This window comes from Lycium ferocissimum, chromosome 2, assembly GCF_029784015.1.
Source record: "Lycium ferocissimum isolate CSIRO_LF1 chromosome 2, AGI_CSIRO_Lferr_CH_V1, whole genome shotgun sequence".
Taxonomy (NCBI): Eukaryota; Viridiplantae; Streptophyta; class Magnoliopsida; order Solanales; family Solanaceae; genus Lycium; species Lycium ferocissimum.
This window is the reverse complement of record NC_081343.1, coordinates 46,235,935-46,251,579: the sequence shown is the minus strand read 5'-3', so window position 1 is coordinate 46,251,579 and position 15,645 is coordinate 46,235,935. Positions and strand designations below refer to the sequence as shown.

At 35.1% G+C, this 15,645-nt stretch overlaps 1 protein-coding gene across 1 annotated transcript; it reads left to right on the top strand.

Moving 5' to 3' along the window:
- Positions 1 to 4,922: 4,922 nt before the first annotated feature.
- LOC132040450 (uncharacterized) lies at positions 4,923 to 8,795 on the top strand. The gene is made up of 4 exons (XM_059431092.1): positions 4,923 to 5,127; positions 7,968 to 8,036; positions 8,132 to 8,238; positions 8,322 to 8,795. Exons 1-4 carry the CDS (start codon positions 5,007 to 5,009, stop codon positions 8,460 to 8,462), a joined length of 438 nt encoding a protein of 145 aa, XP_059287075.1. The 5' UTR covers positions 4,923 to 5,006; the 3' UTR covers positions 8,463 to 8,795.
- The last annotated feature ends 6,850 nt before the right edge of the window (positions 8,796 to 15,645 follow it).

Sequence of the window (15,645 nt, the reverse complement as noted above, 5' to 3'; positions counted from 1 at the left end):
TCTCTGCCCTAGGGGTTGTGCCGCAAAGTCGTGTCCGATGAGTCTTGTTTATGGTGTGTTGCGCGCACGTTTATAAACGGAGGCTACGGGGCATTTAGGATGGTTACTCTCCTTTCATTTCGAGATCGTGCCATAGAGCCAAAGACATAGGAGATGGGACTCCTTACCGATTTGTGATTGCGGTTAATGAATGACGATAGAAGGAAGTGATTGATGATGTTGGAAGTCACAGAGAAGTACGCAGTAAGCAAAGGTATGAAGATGTATGTTGGGAAAGATATTGAAGTTGCGATCGAAGTACGAGTTGAAGCCTAAAAGGGCAAAAGCAAATAAGAAGGTGTAGCGAGGGTGCGTTTGAGAGTTGGGCATGCGAGGTATGTTTATCGTTTTGTGTATTATTGATGATATTGGGAGCCCGTGTGGGCGCGATATGGTATGATGTATGTACGTATGATACCCCGTGAGGCCTTCGTTGGTATTTTCGTGTCCGTGTTTTGAGATAGCAAGAAATGTAGAGAACTCGTCGAAATCTCCCGGTGTCTTGTAAGACACTCGTAGGCTAGTTGAACATTCGAGGACGAATGTTCTAAAGGAAAGGATGTTACACCCGTACTTTGTATGTCGGAATATTTTAAGTTGTTTTGCGACGAGTTAAAGACAAGACTTTCAATTTCGATTTTGTTGATTTTGCCTTAAAGCATAAGTCGTATATTCATCTATGGTATGAAGTGTTTAAGGTTGGTGTTATATTTCGCATTTTTGCGTATCGGAAAAAATTGGAGATAATTCGGAATGGTAAGAAATAAGGCTTTAGATGGATCTTACTTAAGGTGCGTGGATGCCTAAAAAAAATGTTAATATTCATGGCAAAATTCGAATTTTGAGAATTTGTGGAATTACAAAAAAAAAAATTGGGCTTAAAAAAAAAAAGAAGAAAGAGGCCCCGATCACGAGGGTGGCCGGCCATGAAGTGAAAAGGAAAGAAAAAAATGGGCCAAGCCCATGTAATTATTAATGGTAATAAAAAGAAGGGATGGTGGCCAAATGAATTTTCAAAGAAACTTCAAGAAATTGAGAGAAAGAAGAAGAAAGAAAGAAGGAGATATCAACCATGGCCATTCGGCCATGGTTCTCAACTTTTCCCTTCAAATTTGTTGCCCCCAAAATTATTCTCTTATCGTATTCCTACTAATTCAAGGGCCCTCTCCAACGTGGTATAGTTATTTCGGAAGATAAGTCGTTCGTTTCGTCGTTTGGACAATTTGGTGGATTGAGAAGTTAGAGGAACAAGGTATGATTCAACCCTCTTTATGTGTTATGAAGGCTTTGTTGATGTTGTAGTATGTAGAAAAGGGTGAAACTCATGAGAATATAGGAGTTTGCATGGTGGTTGCATGATTATGTATGTGTCGTGTGTATGTATATGTTGTATGTGCAAGATGAATAAATTTTATGTTGTATTATAGTTGTGGTCAATGTGGAATTTGTATCGGAAGGAAAGTGGAATGAAAGTTGGATGAAATTGGAAAGTTGGCGTGTGGCCGTATGGTATAGGTGGAGGAAATGGTGATGGATTTATTTTGTTTAACATGTTAATTGTGTTGTTGTGATCCTTGCATGTAAATGGAAGTAAAATGAGGTATGTTTGCATTGAAATGAGAATTATGGCCTTATGTTGGAAAGTTGTATATTTTGCATACTTTGTATATATGTAAGGGAATTGGTTGAATTTAATTGGTATGTTAATTAATGTGGTTATGGCATTGTGAAGTGAATAGAGGATCAATGGTTTTGTTGGAAGTTGGAAGTTTTGAACGAATTATGGTTTCGGTGGAATTTTTGTATAATTGTGAGATAATGGGAAATGTTCTTGAATTGTATTTGATGGTCTTGAATGAGTAAATGAGTATGGAAATATTGATATTAGCTTGAAAATGTGAAGTTAGAATGGAAGTTGTGATATTATGAAGAAAGTAGTACTATTCATGTTAGAATGCATTCTAGTTCGATTGATGTTGCTAAGGATGTTGTTTGTTGTTGTTGTTGATATTTTGAACCGAGTTGAATCTCGGGGTGTCACATTTATAAGGTCTTTGCCGGAATTTCGGTAGCCCATATAACCCCAAGATTAAATATTAACTTTCATGAATAGTAATGCTTGGTAAAGATGACCAAGTCATAGTTTTTGGACGAAGCGAGAATTGAGATTTGACGAGCGTAAGGCGGTTCATGTAAGGCTTGCCCTTTCCTTCTTTTGGCATGTCCTAGCCCTACTAGGCTAAGATCGGAACCTCGGGGATAATTCTGCTCTCGGAAAGCCGAGTTGATTTTGCCTACTATTCATTCAGCGCAATTGAACCATAATCTTCATATTTGGTCAAAAGGTTGCTTAAACCCTTGTTGTTGCAAACGTATCTGGATATTTCCGAAACTTTTATGGATGGCTTTAGGTAGCCTAATGTTTGTAATTTATGTCCGCCGCCTCGGCTCGACCTGAGGAGGGGCCCACGCATCCCGAGATCTCCCAATGTCGCCTCGCTTTGGTATACTTGTGTGATTTTGAAAAGAAAAACTTTTAACTATTGCTCCGATTGCTATAAATAATTGTTTTAACTACTTTACTACGTTTGATAATACATTTTGACGCATAAAAACGATTTCAAAAGATTGTAACTATTGTATACTAATTCTAATAGACACGACTCGACTAATGACTTGCTTTTAAAAGAATGGCTTGCTTGGGTTGTTTTGTTGAGTTTGTAACAAAAGAAATTATATTTGTATGACTACTTACGATTTAACTCGCGTGTGTGTTATTACCTCTTTCGCCGAGTCCCGGGGTTGTTTTGTGATATTGTAATAAAAGGAATCTTATATACCGCGGGTCATACCACGACCGCCGGGATACTTGGCCGCGGTACGTGTACGTGTGATATCGTCCGCCGGATACTTGACCGGCGGCCGTGACACGATGTGTGTGTGTGATATCGGATTCTGACCGCGGTATGTGTGTGTGTGTGTGTGTGTAGCTGTTTGTATATTTGTGCTATTAACCGCTGGGCTCCTGGCCGCGGTATAATTATATATTTGTGATATTAACCGCTGGGTTCCTGGCCGCGGTATAATTATATATTTGTGATATTAACCGCTGGGTTCCTGGCCGCGGTATAATTATATATTGGTGATATTAACCGCTGGGTTCCTGGCCGCGGTATAATTATATATTGGTGATATTAGCCGCTGGGTTCCTGGCCGCGGTATAGGTGTGAATGCATGTATGATCTGGATGTCAGATGTAAGTGCGTTGGTATTGGGACTATTATTCTCGCGTTTGGTACACTTTATTTCGTTTCGTTTTTCGCTTGCACACTGCGTCTCGGTACATATTCCGTGCGCCCCCCTTTCTTCGGGGGGGCTGCGTTTCGTGCCGCGCGGTACCCACGGATGAGCGATGATGTTAGCGAGAAGATGCTCACGGGATTGGCGAGCTCCATTTCACTCGGTGCCGCCGAGTCGAATGCTTTTGTACGGTATTCGGAGTTATGTTAGAGACTTTGCGACGATGTCGTGTGTACGAGATGCCCGTTTGTAAGCGGCTATATGTAAGCCGGTGTATTTGTATGCATTACGCTACCGAGGTGTTTGGCAAGCGGCTATATAAGCCGAGGTCTTTGTTGTGCCTTATATTATAGATTTTATACTATTGTGCATTTTATTTGGTTTGGAAAAAGAAAAAAACGAAAGGCATGTTTGTTTTCAAAAAAAAATTTTCACCCCGTGCTTATGTTATGCTTTGTGGGGTGATGGTTATGGGTATTATGAGAGTCTGCGGGTTCGCTCGGCCCTAGGTAAGGGTCGGGTGCCCATCACACCCTATCGGAAATTGGGGTGTGACAATTTTCGCCTATTAAGAAGAAGAAAAACCTTTTTTTCTTGTTTACCCTTAACATTAATTACTCATTTTCAAATAATTTTCTAAGTCTATTGAGGCTACACACCAATTAATATGAATATTATAATAAAATATATATTTTATTTATTAATTCTTAATGGGTGCGCAAAATCAATAGTGGACAAATAAAAATGAAGGGAGGGAGTACTATGCATTTATTGTTGGGAAAAGGGTCAAAAATACCCCTCTACTTTGGAAAAAGGGCTAAAAATATCCTCCGAACTTATTTTGGGTCAAAAATACCCCTCCCATCCTTAAAGTTTTCAAATATACCCCCGTCTTGTCGAAATTATCCCCAAAATAACCGAAATTAGTTTTTAAACCCGCTCCATCATTTAAACCGACAACTAAATAATAACCCATAATTTCGGGTTTAAAAACTAATTTCGGGTTATTTTGGGGATAATTTCCGTCAAGACAGGGGTATATTTGAAAACTTTAAGGATGGGATTTTTGGACCCAAAATAAGTTCGGAGGATATTTTTAGCCCTTTTTTCAAAGTAGAGGGGTATTTTTGACCCTTTTCCCTTTATTGTTTTTACGGGTGTGGAGCTAAAATGGGAGTAGTACTTAGTTTGGGACAGAGGGATTACTCATAAAGAGCTTTTTCCTTGCTAGAAAACACGAGCCACATGAAATATTTCAGGATCTTTTGGTTGTTTGCATTGGCATAGCTAATTCAACTAAAAATTCCACATAACATAATACGTAGTATATTATTTGATTAACCTTGTAAAAAGATAATCAACCAAATATTGATACAATAACAGAACTGACGATATCAATAATGTTGTGCTAGATTATAATATTATATTATATAATAAAATAAAGTATATGTAATGCAAAAATTAAAAAGACTAAATATACTAAATAATTCAAAAATAACTAATCTTTTATTATTAATTATCCTTTAATAATTCCGTCACTATTATCATACAAAAGCAATCCTTGTATTACAATTTTTGTATTATTTTATCTTTCTTTTGAACTCTATGCGACACAAACTACCATTCAAAGATCCAATTAATTTCTTCATCACTTAGTAGTGAAGCTGATGATGTTGATACCCAAGGGGGTATCCACTGTTGTGTTGCAGCCAGCAATTGGACCCAAATCCTTCAAAATCCAAGCTAGCTTTTCCAGATACCCTCTTGCCAGCAAGATTATGGTTAGAAGTAAGCATTTTACTTTAATCTCATTTTAATCAATGTTAAAACCAATACTATCAAGAACTGTACAAATAATTTGGATTCTTTCCCACCTGTTGGATAGGATTCTTTTCTTGTAACTTTTTAGTTGATATGTTTTGGAGGGTAGGGTTGTTCTTGTTGATTAAATTGTCTATGAGAATTTTTATTTTTTCTTTGTTGGAATTTTATCTTCTCCGTTTATTATAATTAAATTGGCCTTTACCAGAGCCCCATATCTCTGAAACGGTGAGCTTTTGTGTCCGTTATATAAAGTTGTGATCTTTTGTTTGCAATATCTGAATCAAGTACCTGTTCTGTCCAATATAATAATGTCTGAGATGTGATGAGATAATCTAGATATCTGTTTATATTGGATTCTTTTACTTTCTTTTAGCCCAGATTTACTCTTCTGCACAATGTTGTTGCTACTAGACAAAGAGAAGACACTTCTCAAAGTGAAAATTGCTTATGAAAGTTGACATTAGCTTCTCAGAGGTAGTATCAGATTGAAATTTTACTGCTTGAATCAATAATATCGAATTGACTGTTGCTGGCTAGTTTAAGTGATAGTTTTTAAACGTGTCTTAGTTATATGCTTCACCTAAGGCTTATAAAAGCTAAACCTTTAAGACACTTAAAGCTTGGATACAACATCTGTGGGTTCAAGCCAAAAACTTTATTGACTTACAATATCTTTTCCAAGAACATGAAATTAAAGAGAAAAATAAGTTTGGCTAGGATCTTTATTGGTGGCGTTTGTTGTAGTCTGAGTACTGCTTGGCACCCGTAATGTACAACTCATATTGCTTGCTTGCTGTTTCTGACCAAACAGTTGAAATGAGATGTACTAACAAGTGATAAGCCGCATAGAATTGTATGTCCTTTATGCATTATCTTGCCCCCGCAAAGATGCAGTAACACTAACTAATAAGCCTCTTAGGAGTTTATGTTTCTTCATTTTATATCTTGTCTCTGCATTGTCGTACTAATTAAAGAGTAGACACTGCAACATTGTATATGTTGATTGGAACTGGTGCTTTGTTAAGACCATCAATCCATCACTGTAAAGATTCAGGACTTTGAGGTTTTACTACTGCTTATGCAGTGGTTACATTTTCTTTTTTCATGTAGGTGATAAAAGCTAGTGATGCTCTTCGATAGTGAAGGTGGTAGAGATAAATTTTATCAGCTGCTTTAGTTTTCATGATTTCAAGTCTACAATTATGCTGCTTCTTGTTCAAGAAGTTGCTCAAAGATGCTGGCTCTAGACATTTACATGGTTCAAAACTGTATGTCAGGCTGAATAGAATTCAGCTCTTTGGTCCGAGTACTTAAAATATTTGATGAAAGTAAACACTTAATATTATAGGATAACATCCCACTTCTTGAGTTTCAAGGCCTGAAATTAAAAACGGGCTACAGGCTTGTAGTGCTTCAGCTAGGGATTATTTTGAATATACATTTCTTGACTCTAGCTTCGCACCATAGTTGGCAAAGAAGTAAAATAGTGATATTAGAAAGAAATTCTATGTAACATGCAGTCTGATCATCATTGACATTCCAAAGGTATTAAGAAGAGTGCTGCTTTTCTTTAAGGACGGAAAGAAGTTATTGGAGATATTTGCTTGTGAAAAATAAAAATAAAAAATCTAAAAAAAGAAGAAGAAGAAGAAGAAAAGAATGAGGTTACGCAGAAAGAGAGACGTATCTCCATGTAATGCTGTAAATTTCCCTTTAGGAACTATGTTCAGGATCAGTTTAGCAAGAAAGATGTTGACTCTTACTGCTGCTTTTGGCCTTACCCATTTTGAAGATAGAGAATGCAAGACTGCAAGAGCTCCCTGAGGATGTTGCAAATATAATAATGGGGATAGAAAAGGTATGTGCGTGCTAATTAAACCAAATCTGGTGTTATGAAGGTGAAGTGCTTATGCGGTACTCCCAATTCTGTCCTTTGTGGCTTTGCTTCTTATTCTCTTTACTTTTTTTCTTCCTTCCTCAAAGGTAATTCACTTTTTGATTCATCAGTTGAAATCTGCAATGGCAGAGCACATTAATGGTTGATCAATGAGAACTGTGGAAAATATTACTCCCTCCGTTCCATAATAAGTGGTTTTTTAGGCTTTTTAATTTTTCAAAATAAGTGGTGCTTTAGGATTTCAAGAAGACTTTGGGGCAGATTCTTCCAAGATTACCCTTTTTTAAATAGTCAAGATTCATTAACTACCTTTTCTTTTTCTAGAAAGTAGTAAAACTTGGTTAGGGGTATGTTAGTAAAAACACTCCTAATTTTCTACGAGTGAGCAATTTCTTAAGGGGTGTGCATGAGCCTAAAAACCACTTATTATGGAACGGAGGGAGTACCTTTCTACATTTATTAAGCATTATTCTCTTTCATTCATCCTCCTTTGAACAGTTGCCATCTGCTACAATGTTGTGTAAATGTCAGGCAAGAAACAAGATATTGTGTCGTAAACTACATATATGCTGGAAACTAATTTCCTGGAGCTGCTCAAAGAAGAGTCTAGAATTTTTCCTCACTGATACCACTAAATGATAGGTTCCATAATTTAACTAAGATAAAAACTTATATCTTTTGCATTCAGCTTTCATTAGACTCGACAGTTCTCAATTCGACCAAGTTGTAGATGTAATGAATACCTGGAAATGATAGTTTTGAAACACTGAAATGTTAGATGCTTTTCTCTTTGAACCTTATGCTACAAGTTCGTAATTCACTTGCCTTCTTAGATGTACATGTTTTTCCATTCAACAGTTCTGGTTCTCTAAAGTTCTAAAGTTTCTGTCTTATTTTTGAACCATAGATTTATCATACTCCACTGATGAAAGTTGTCTGGAGAAGATATTTTCAAATTTTGGCCACGTGGCTGAAGGTACGTGCCATTGCTTTAGGATTCCTTTCTTATCTATTTTACTCTTTCTTGTAGTTGAGACCTGCTTGTTCAAATGTGTTTACACTCCTTGCCAGTTAAGGTTGTCAAGGATGAAATGACCCAGAGATCAAAGGGATATGCATTTATTCAGTACACTTCTCAAGAAAATGCCTTGCTTGCTCTTGATAGCATGGATCACAAGGTTATATCCAATGAAATTGTTTTGGTTTTAATTCCTTTCACATTGTGTCTTCTTCCTCAAATTCTTTCTTCCCTTGTGATCAGTACCTCAACGGGAGGGTTATTTCTGTGGAAATCGCGAAGCCTACAAACAAAGATTTTGGCAGATACCCGAAAACTTGTGGACCACCTGTGGAAAGATTGCCGTCTGAAGATGAGGCTCCAGACTTAAAAGAAAATTCTTAATGCTTACGCTGGGGTTATCATCGCTAGGTGGATGACAGTTCCGCAAGTCATCATTCTGGAAACTAGCTTGTGATGAAGCTTCCTGTGGACCTGATGAAAATTCTGTTGTGGAAAATTTCAATTTTAGGTCACCCCTACAGGGCTGGATTACTTGTTCTCATTGCAACCTTGTGGTTTGCATGTAAGTCCACGTATATGCTGTATTTGTTCTCTGAGGCATGCACGTTGCATGTCAGTCCAGGTCAATTACTGTATACTAGAAGAGGCTTTCTTCGGTCATGTTACAACACTTGTACTTAGAATCGTGTATATTAAATCGCAAGACTTGTGCTTTGTCAACTTGGGTGTAACTAGTTTGAAGGTCGGGTTCTGCTGGTATATATGGCTTTTGACGCGGTGAAATTGGACCATGATGTATTGAAGGCAAGAGCAACTACACTGGTACTTTAGGCTAAGGTCTGGAATTGGTGACCTTGGAAATGAAGGATTCTGAAATTAGTCATCTTGGATACAGTTGGGCAGCAGCTATTCTGTATTCTTACTTCTCCTGGTTTATATTATCTGTCTTTCGACAGTTTGCATTTCTTATGACAGACATTTAATAGAATTAATAATAAATTTATTTGTCTAGATGTAAGTTAGCGTGGCCGTTCGGAATTCGGTTCGGTATTTCCAAATTTCGGATTCGGTAATTCGTTAATCAGCAATTGAAAGTAGATACCAAATACCGAACCGAAAAGATTCGGTAAATCAAACTTCGGTTCAGTATGGTATTCGATAATACCGTATTGAAGTTGGCCAACATAGCTTGTAAACACAAATTCCAAATATTTCAGTCAACATATAATTTTCAAAAAGAATAGTTAAAGCCTCATGTACTTTGGAAAACATGGCATGCACCACCATAATAATTAGAAACTTAAAAACCCAAATTAAACTTAATATCTCTGTACGAACAGCTTCATCATCCTTGGGCAACTTTCAGGTTCAACTAAAAACACTTGACTTATTATGAGCAGAAGGAAATAAACCAACATTCATCATGTTTAAACTTTAAACTGTAACAGTAACTCATGATTCCAAAAACTCAAACTTCTTGCAAGAAAATACAGGGGTGACTATTGAGTGCTGTCTATTGATATTTGATGGGCAATTCGCAGAATTGCCCTTCGTTTGGGGTGGTCTTTAAATTTTGCCCCTCATATTTGAAATCTTTAAATTTTGTCTCCCTTCTGGCCTAAAACCCAGGTTGTTCGAACCCACAAGTCAAAATTTTAAAAAAATTCGCAAGGCAAGTTTAAATTTCTTTTATGCCCCCAACGGCATACACTTGTGAAGGAATTACCAAAGTTATGCGGAGCCGGCATACTTATGCCTTATGTATGATTTGGCATAAGATGTGGTCCGCATAACTTTGATAATTCATTCAAAAGTTTATGCCGATCCGGCATAAAGTTTGCCCATTAAAAGTATGCCCCCACCAGCATAACTTTGTGAAGGAATTACCAAAGTTATGCCGGACCAAGATACTTATGCCTTATGGGCGTACTTGGCATAAGTATAAATGGTCCGTGATAACTTTGATAATTCCTTCACAGTTATGCCGGTCCGCAGATAAAAGTTTGCCCATTAAAAGTATGCCCCCACCGGCATAACTTTGTGAAGGAATTATCAAAGTTATGCCGGGACCCTAGAGATACTTATGCCAAGTCCGCCCATAAGGCATGGTAGTATGCCGGTCCGGATAAAATGTGTAATTCCTTAACAAAAGTATGCCGGGTCCGCATACACGCGACCCAAACCTACCTTGCGATTTTTTTTTTAATTTATGTTTCGAGCGGGGTTCGAACTCGAACCTCATTATTTTCGAAAGCTCAAAGTTGCAATGCGAAGGGCAAAATTAAAGACCAAAGAATATGAGGGGCATAATTTAAAGACCACAAATATGAGGGGCAAAATTTAAAGACCACCCCAAAAGAAGGGCACTCCGCGCAAAAAAATGATATTTGATGGGCCTATTTGTGCTAGATATATCGGTTATAATTAGGGGAGGGCCTTTATTCAATAAATAATGGAATTTTTACTCATTGTAGCTTCTTTTAAGACCTAATTATTAATATTAACTATCCTTTTATTTAATTATATTTAGTAGCTAATTAACTTTTCTAAATTACAAATGGTAGCTATATCAAAAAATACATACCCAAACACATATATCTTTCTTTTTTTCAATCACTATCCATTTCGCATTTTTCATTTCTCAAAACCCTAAAAATCTCTCTCCCCTTCTCTCAACCACCACCACCATGGCCGCACCGGCCCCCTCTCTCTTCTCCCTCTCCCTCTGTGCTCACCCCTCTCTCTCTCCGCCGCCCCTCTCTCTCTTCTCCGTCTCCCTCTGCACTCACCCCTCTCTCTCTCCTTTTTCACTCGCGTATCCGGCCGTGTGCATTGTTGGTGGCGGCGGTGATGGATCGATTTTGAGACGGTGGCGGAGAAGATGACGAGAGGAGAGAGAGATTAGGGTTTTGTTGGTGATGGAAAGATTAGGGTTTTTTTGTGGTGGTGGTGTCTCAGATTTGGGTTTTTGGTGGTGGTGGTGTCTCATATTAGGATTTTGGTGGTATTGGAGAGATTAGGGTTTTTTAGTGGTGGTAGTGTCTCAGATCTGGCCATATGTATTTGTTAAAAGCCAAAGACAAATATATTCAAAAATCTACATCTCACAAATACACTGTTTTTGAATGTATTTGTCTTTGTATTTTTGAGTGCATTTTTTAATGTATTTTGTTAATAGCCAAACACATTATTTTTTTGAATGTATTTGTCATGTATTTGAATTTTTTGGTCTTGTATCTGAATGTATATGTTGAAATCCATTCAAATACACAAAAATTTGAATATATTTGGCTTCATAGTAGTTGGAATGTACACAATGTATTTGAAATACATCAAAAAAGCCACTGAAATACATCAAAAAAAAAATCACTAAAATACATCAAAAAAATATATATATTAATATCTAATTTAATAGCTCCACCATTAAAGGCTAAAATCAAGGATCGTGTTTTTTTTTTTTTAACCTTGTTCTCATGTATTTGTTGGCAACAAATACACGCGAAAACATACACTATTTTGCCAAAATGTAGCTACAAATGGTAATATTTAAAAGGGTAGTTACAAATGGTAGGAAGCTACAATAAGGTAGTCATTTGAGTAAGTTTGCCATAAATAATTCGGTATTCGGGAAATATCAAATACCGAACGGTATTAATATGTCATACCGAACCCAAATCCGAATCCCATAATTCTGAAATTTTAAGCCTGAATACCATGAATACCAAATTACCGAATCCCGAATTACCAAAATTCCCAATTCTGTTCGGTAATTCGGGTTTCGGTAATTTATGCCCAGTCCTACTTACATGCATCTCTTAACATTCCGTTAATTGGAACAAAAAGGAGTAAATCCGGAAAAAAGTACATCAATGATTTATCGTTCTTCTAAAACTTTAGATATTTGAAACAAATTTAGTTCATCGAAACGATTAATATTTAATACAAGGGGTTTGGTTCGAAGACAAGTTATACAGATATTATAATGCAGGGATTAATTATGTAGGAATTAGTTATAATGAAATTAGTAATACCGAGAGTCTCTTGTTGGATGTTTGGTTTATTGTACTAAATCTGGTTATACGAGATAACATTTAATTTAAAAATAAGAAAATAAAAATAAAAAACTAAAAAGTAATGCATTTACAATTATATCCTTAAATGCTTGACCTTCATTGTTTCTATGAAAAAGATAAAGGTAATTTTGTACTTTCTTATTTGGCTTAATTACATCGTAGGTCATGCGGTCATGCTTTTAAATTTAGACACATAATTAGCACTACTTTTAAACCTCTTCAAAAATAGCAAATTTTATTTCCTTTAGAAAATGGTATACGAAAAAAACTCCTCCAAATCAGGGATTCAATTGTTTATTCATTATTATCATTTATCTCACTTACTTAAAGGATAAACCCCTCTTTATTATCATTATCTCTCTTCAAATGTCTACATTTTTCTTACTTCTCTCTCTTCTTCAACCGATACATCCCCCTATCTGCTACTAACTCATCTCCTCGTTCATTTCCATTTTTCCTTGTTCTTTGCGAGTTTTCGCGCATTTGCGCAAGGCTAACATTATGTATGCACTTGTGATTTACGTTAAAAAAAAGACTCATTACAAATTTAAACAACGCAAAATTTGTTTAAAAAAATCCAACAAATACATTTCAAAACAACACATCCGAAAGATAATTATTATGTGAGGTATAACTAACTGCATATACAAATATTACTTAGGTCACACAAAAAATTATACGATATATATAAAATTTATTATAAAAGGTATAATAAAATATGAGGAATATAAATTTATTATATACTAGATATAGTAAAATTATACTAGGTATATAAAATATATTATATAAGGTGTAACAAAATTATACGAACGATATTCTATGTATAACGGTATTATTAGACTACTCATTCCCCACCGTGTTGAATCAAAACTATGATTTTATTCTCCATGAATGAACAATGAAATTAGACTAGGGAAAAAGTAGAAAAGGAAAATAAAATGCTGCCAATATATATATCTAATAGACTAGAGAGGAAGTAGAAAGGGGAAAAACATATAAAAAGCAGTTATAGAAATATCTTATGAGCAAAAAAAAAAAGGAAGATAATGAGCAAAAAAGTAGGAAGATAATGTAATGGGTTATTATTGACGTGATTGGAATGAATCCTTATATGTAGCAAATCTGCTATAACTCTTTACCTGCCATTGAATGTTTAATTGTATTTAGTGCTAAGAGTACTTAAATATTTATCTATTATTGTACATTTACGTTTTTTTCCCCCTTGTTAGGCTATTTTATCCATGTATAACGTATACATGAATTAATTATTTCAATTATTTTCCTCATGCATCATACCAAACGACCCAGATGATGATGGGACAGTTGAGATAGGGCTAGAAAGGTTTATGTAGTCAGTTACTTGTGAGTAAGCCCGTTAACCGGTTTAACCGGAACCGGACCGGTAACCGGCCGGTTTCCGGTTAAAACCTCAAACCGGAACCGGTCCGGTTAAAAAGCTTCAAAACCTTTTTTTTTTTTTTTGTATTATATATATATATATTATAGTATTTATTAGTATATTGTAGGTATATTTACATATGTTATATAAGTTTATAAGTAAAGTTTAAATATTTACTGACTAACAGGCTAACAGCAAGTCAGCAATACAGCATATACGTGTATATATATATATATTAAGTTATATGCTTAAGTTATACTACATATACCTAAAATATAGTAAGAATATACTTATATATATCAATATACTTAGGTTATATAACTATATATATATATATATATATATATATATATAGAGAGAGAGAGAGAGAGAGAGAGAGAGATATGTTTAAGTTATATACTATATATACTTATAACTATATATATTATAACTTATGTTATTTATAGCTTAATTGTTTTCTAAGTTTATAAATTCGTATATATACGTATACATATATATATATATATATATACCTAAAATATAGTAAGAATATACTTATATATATATATATATATATATATATATATATATATATCAATATATGTATTAGTATACTTAGGTTATATAACTTAATATATATAAATATGTTTAAGTTATATATAACTTATATATATGTATAACTTAATATATATATATATATATATATAACTTAAACATATATATATATATATATATATATATATATATATATATATATGTTTAAGTTATATATATACTATATATTATAAGTATATTCTTAGTATATTTTAGTTATTTTTCAAGTATATAACTTTCTAGTTTTTAATTTAAGTATATTCGTAGTATATTTTAGGTATATTCCTAACTTTATAAAAGTAAAAATATGAACACAAGTAAATAGAAGAAAGCTCAATGAGCCATATATTTTATTCATTCTTGGATAACATTTATTTGCAAGTTGTAGTTTTTTTTAACTTGCAAATAATACATGAGCGATATAGAAATAGTAGAATAATAAAATCACCAATTTTGAACCATTTCGTTAATTTCCCCCACATCATATTCGGTCATGGAAATATCTTCAAAGTCTTCCATTTGGTCCGGTCCACTAGCTATCAAATCTTCAATTTCTTCCTCTTCGCCTTCCTCCGCTTCTAAGTTTTGGTTGCGTCGCTCCGATCTAATCCAATCGCGAATGCACACTAGTACTTGCAAGCTAAGGCCGGATAATGAATGTCTATGGTCTCCAATTTGCTGTCTTCCTTGGCTAAATGCGCTCTCCGAAGCCACGGTTGATACTCTGAACCGTAAGGATATCTCGAGCCATTCTTGAGAGTATCGGATAACTTGCCTTGTACTTCTTCCACCATGCTAAGACGTCCAAGTCATCTGGGATCCTTGATATCCACATTTGGCTGCATCAAATAAAAGTTATATTCATCAAAGTTTGCGTATAAGAAGAAGTTGGTCTGTGAATGTAAAACTTTTAAACCCGACAAGCCCTTTTTTGCTACCGAGAAGTAGTAGGGCGTAGAGCAACGGGTGTAGTACGTTCTTCCAAACTACAATAATGAGTAAAAACTTTTCTAAACTCATCATCAATAGCGAGTTCGGCTTCAGCTAAACAAGGATTTAAAATAGAACCCAATATAAATAAAGTTGGGATGGGAAAAAAATACTTCTTAAATTTGATTATCATTTCAAAAATAGCCACTTGATAACCGGGTTTATGTTTATACTCTTGTAAAACTCTAGCTATTTCCGCTAAGTAGGCTAAAATTCCGGTTACCGTGGGATAGAATTGTCTAGAAAAAGCAAGAGTTGCATTATAAAAATTTTCTAAGAGGTCAACACATTCTTTAACATCTTCCCAATGCGAATAATTTAACCAATCATCACTATCAGTATTATATTTGTTGTGAATTTGTTGTATGGGAATCCTATACTCATATGCTCGTTGTAGCATAATGTAAGTGTAGTTCCACCTAGTCTCAATTTCTACTTGAATTTTCTTAGGTCTAAGGTTATTTTCCACACAAGCATTCTTAAAATCTCTAATTCTTCCCCTATTAGCATTACAAAAAAGAAACGCAAC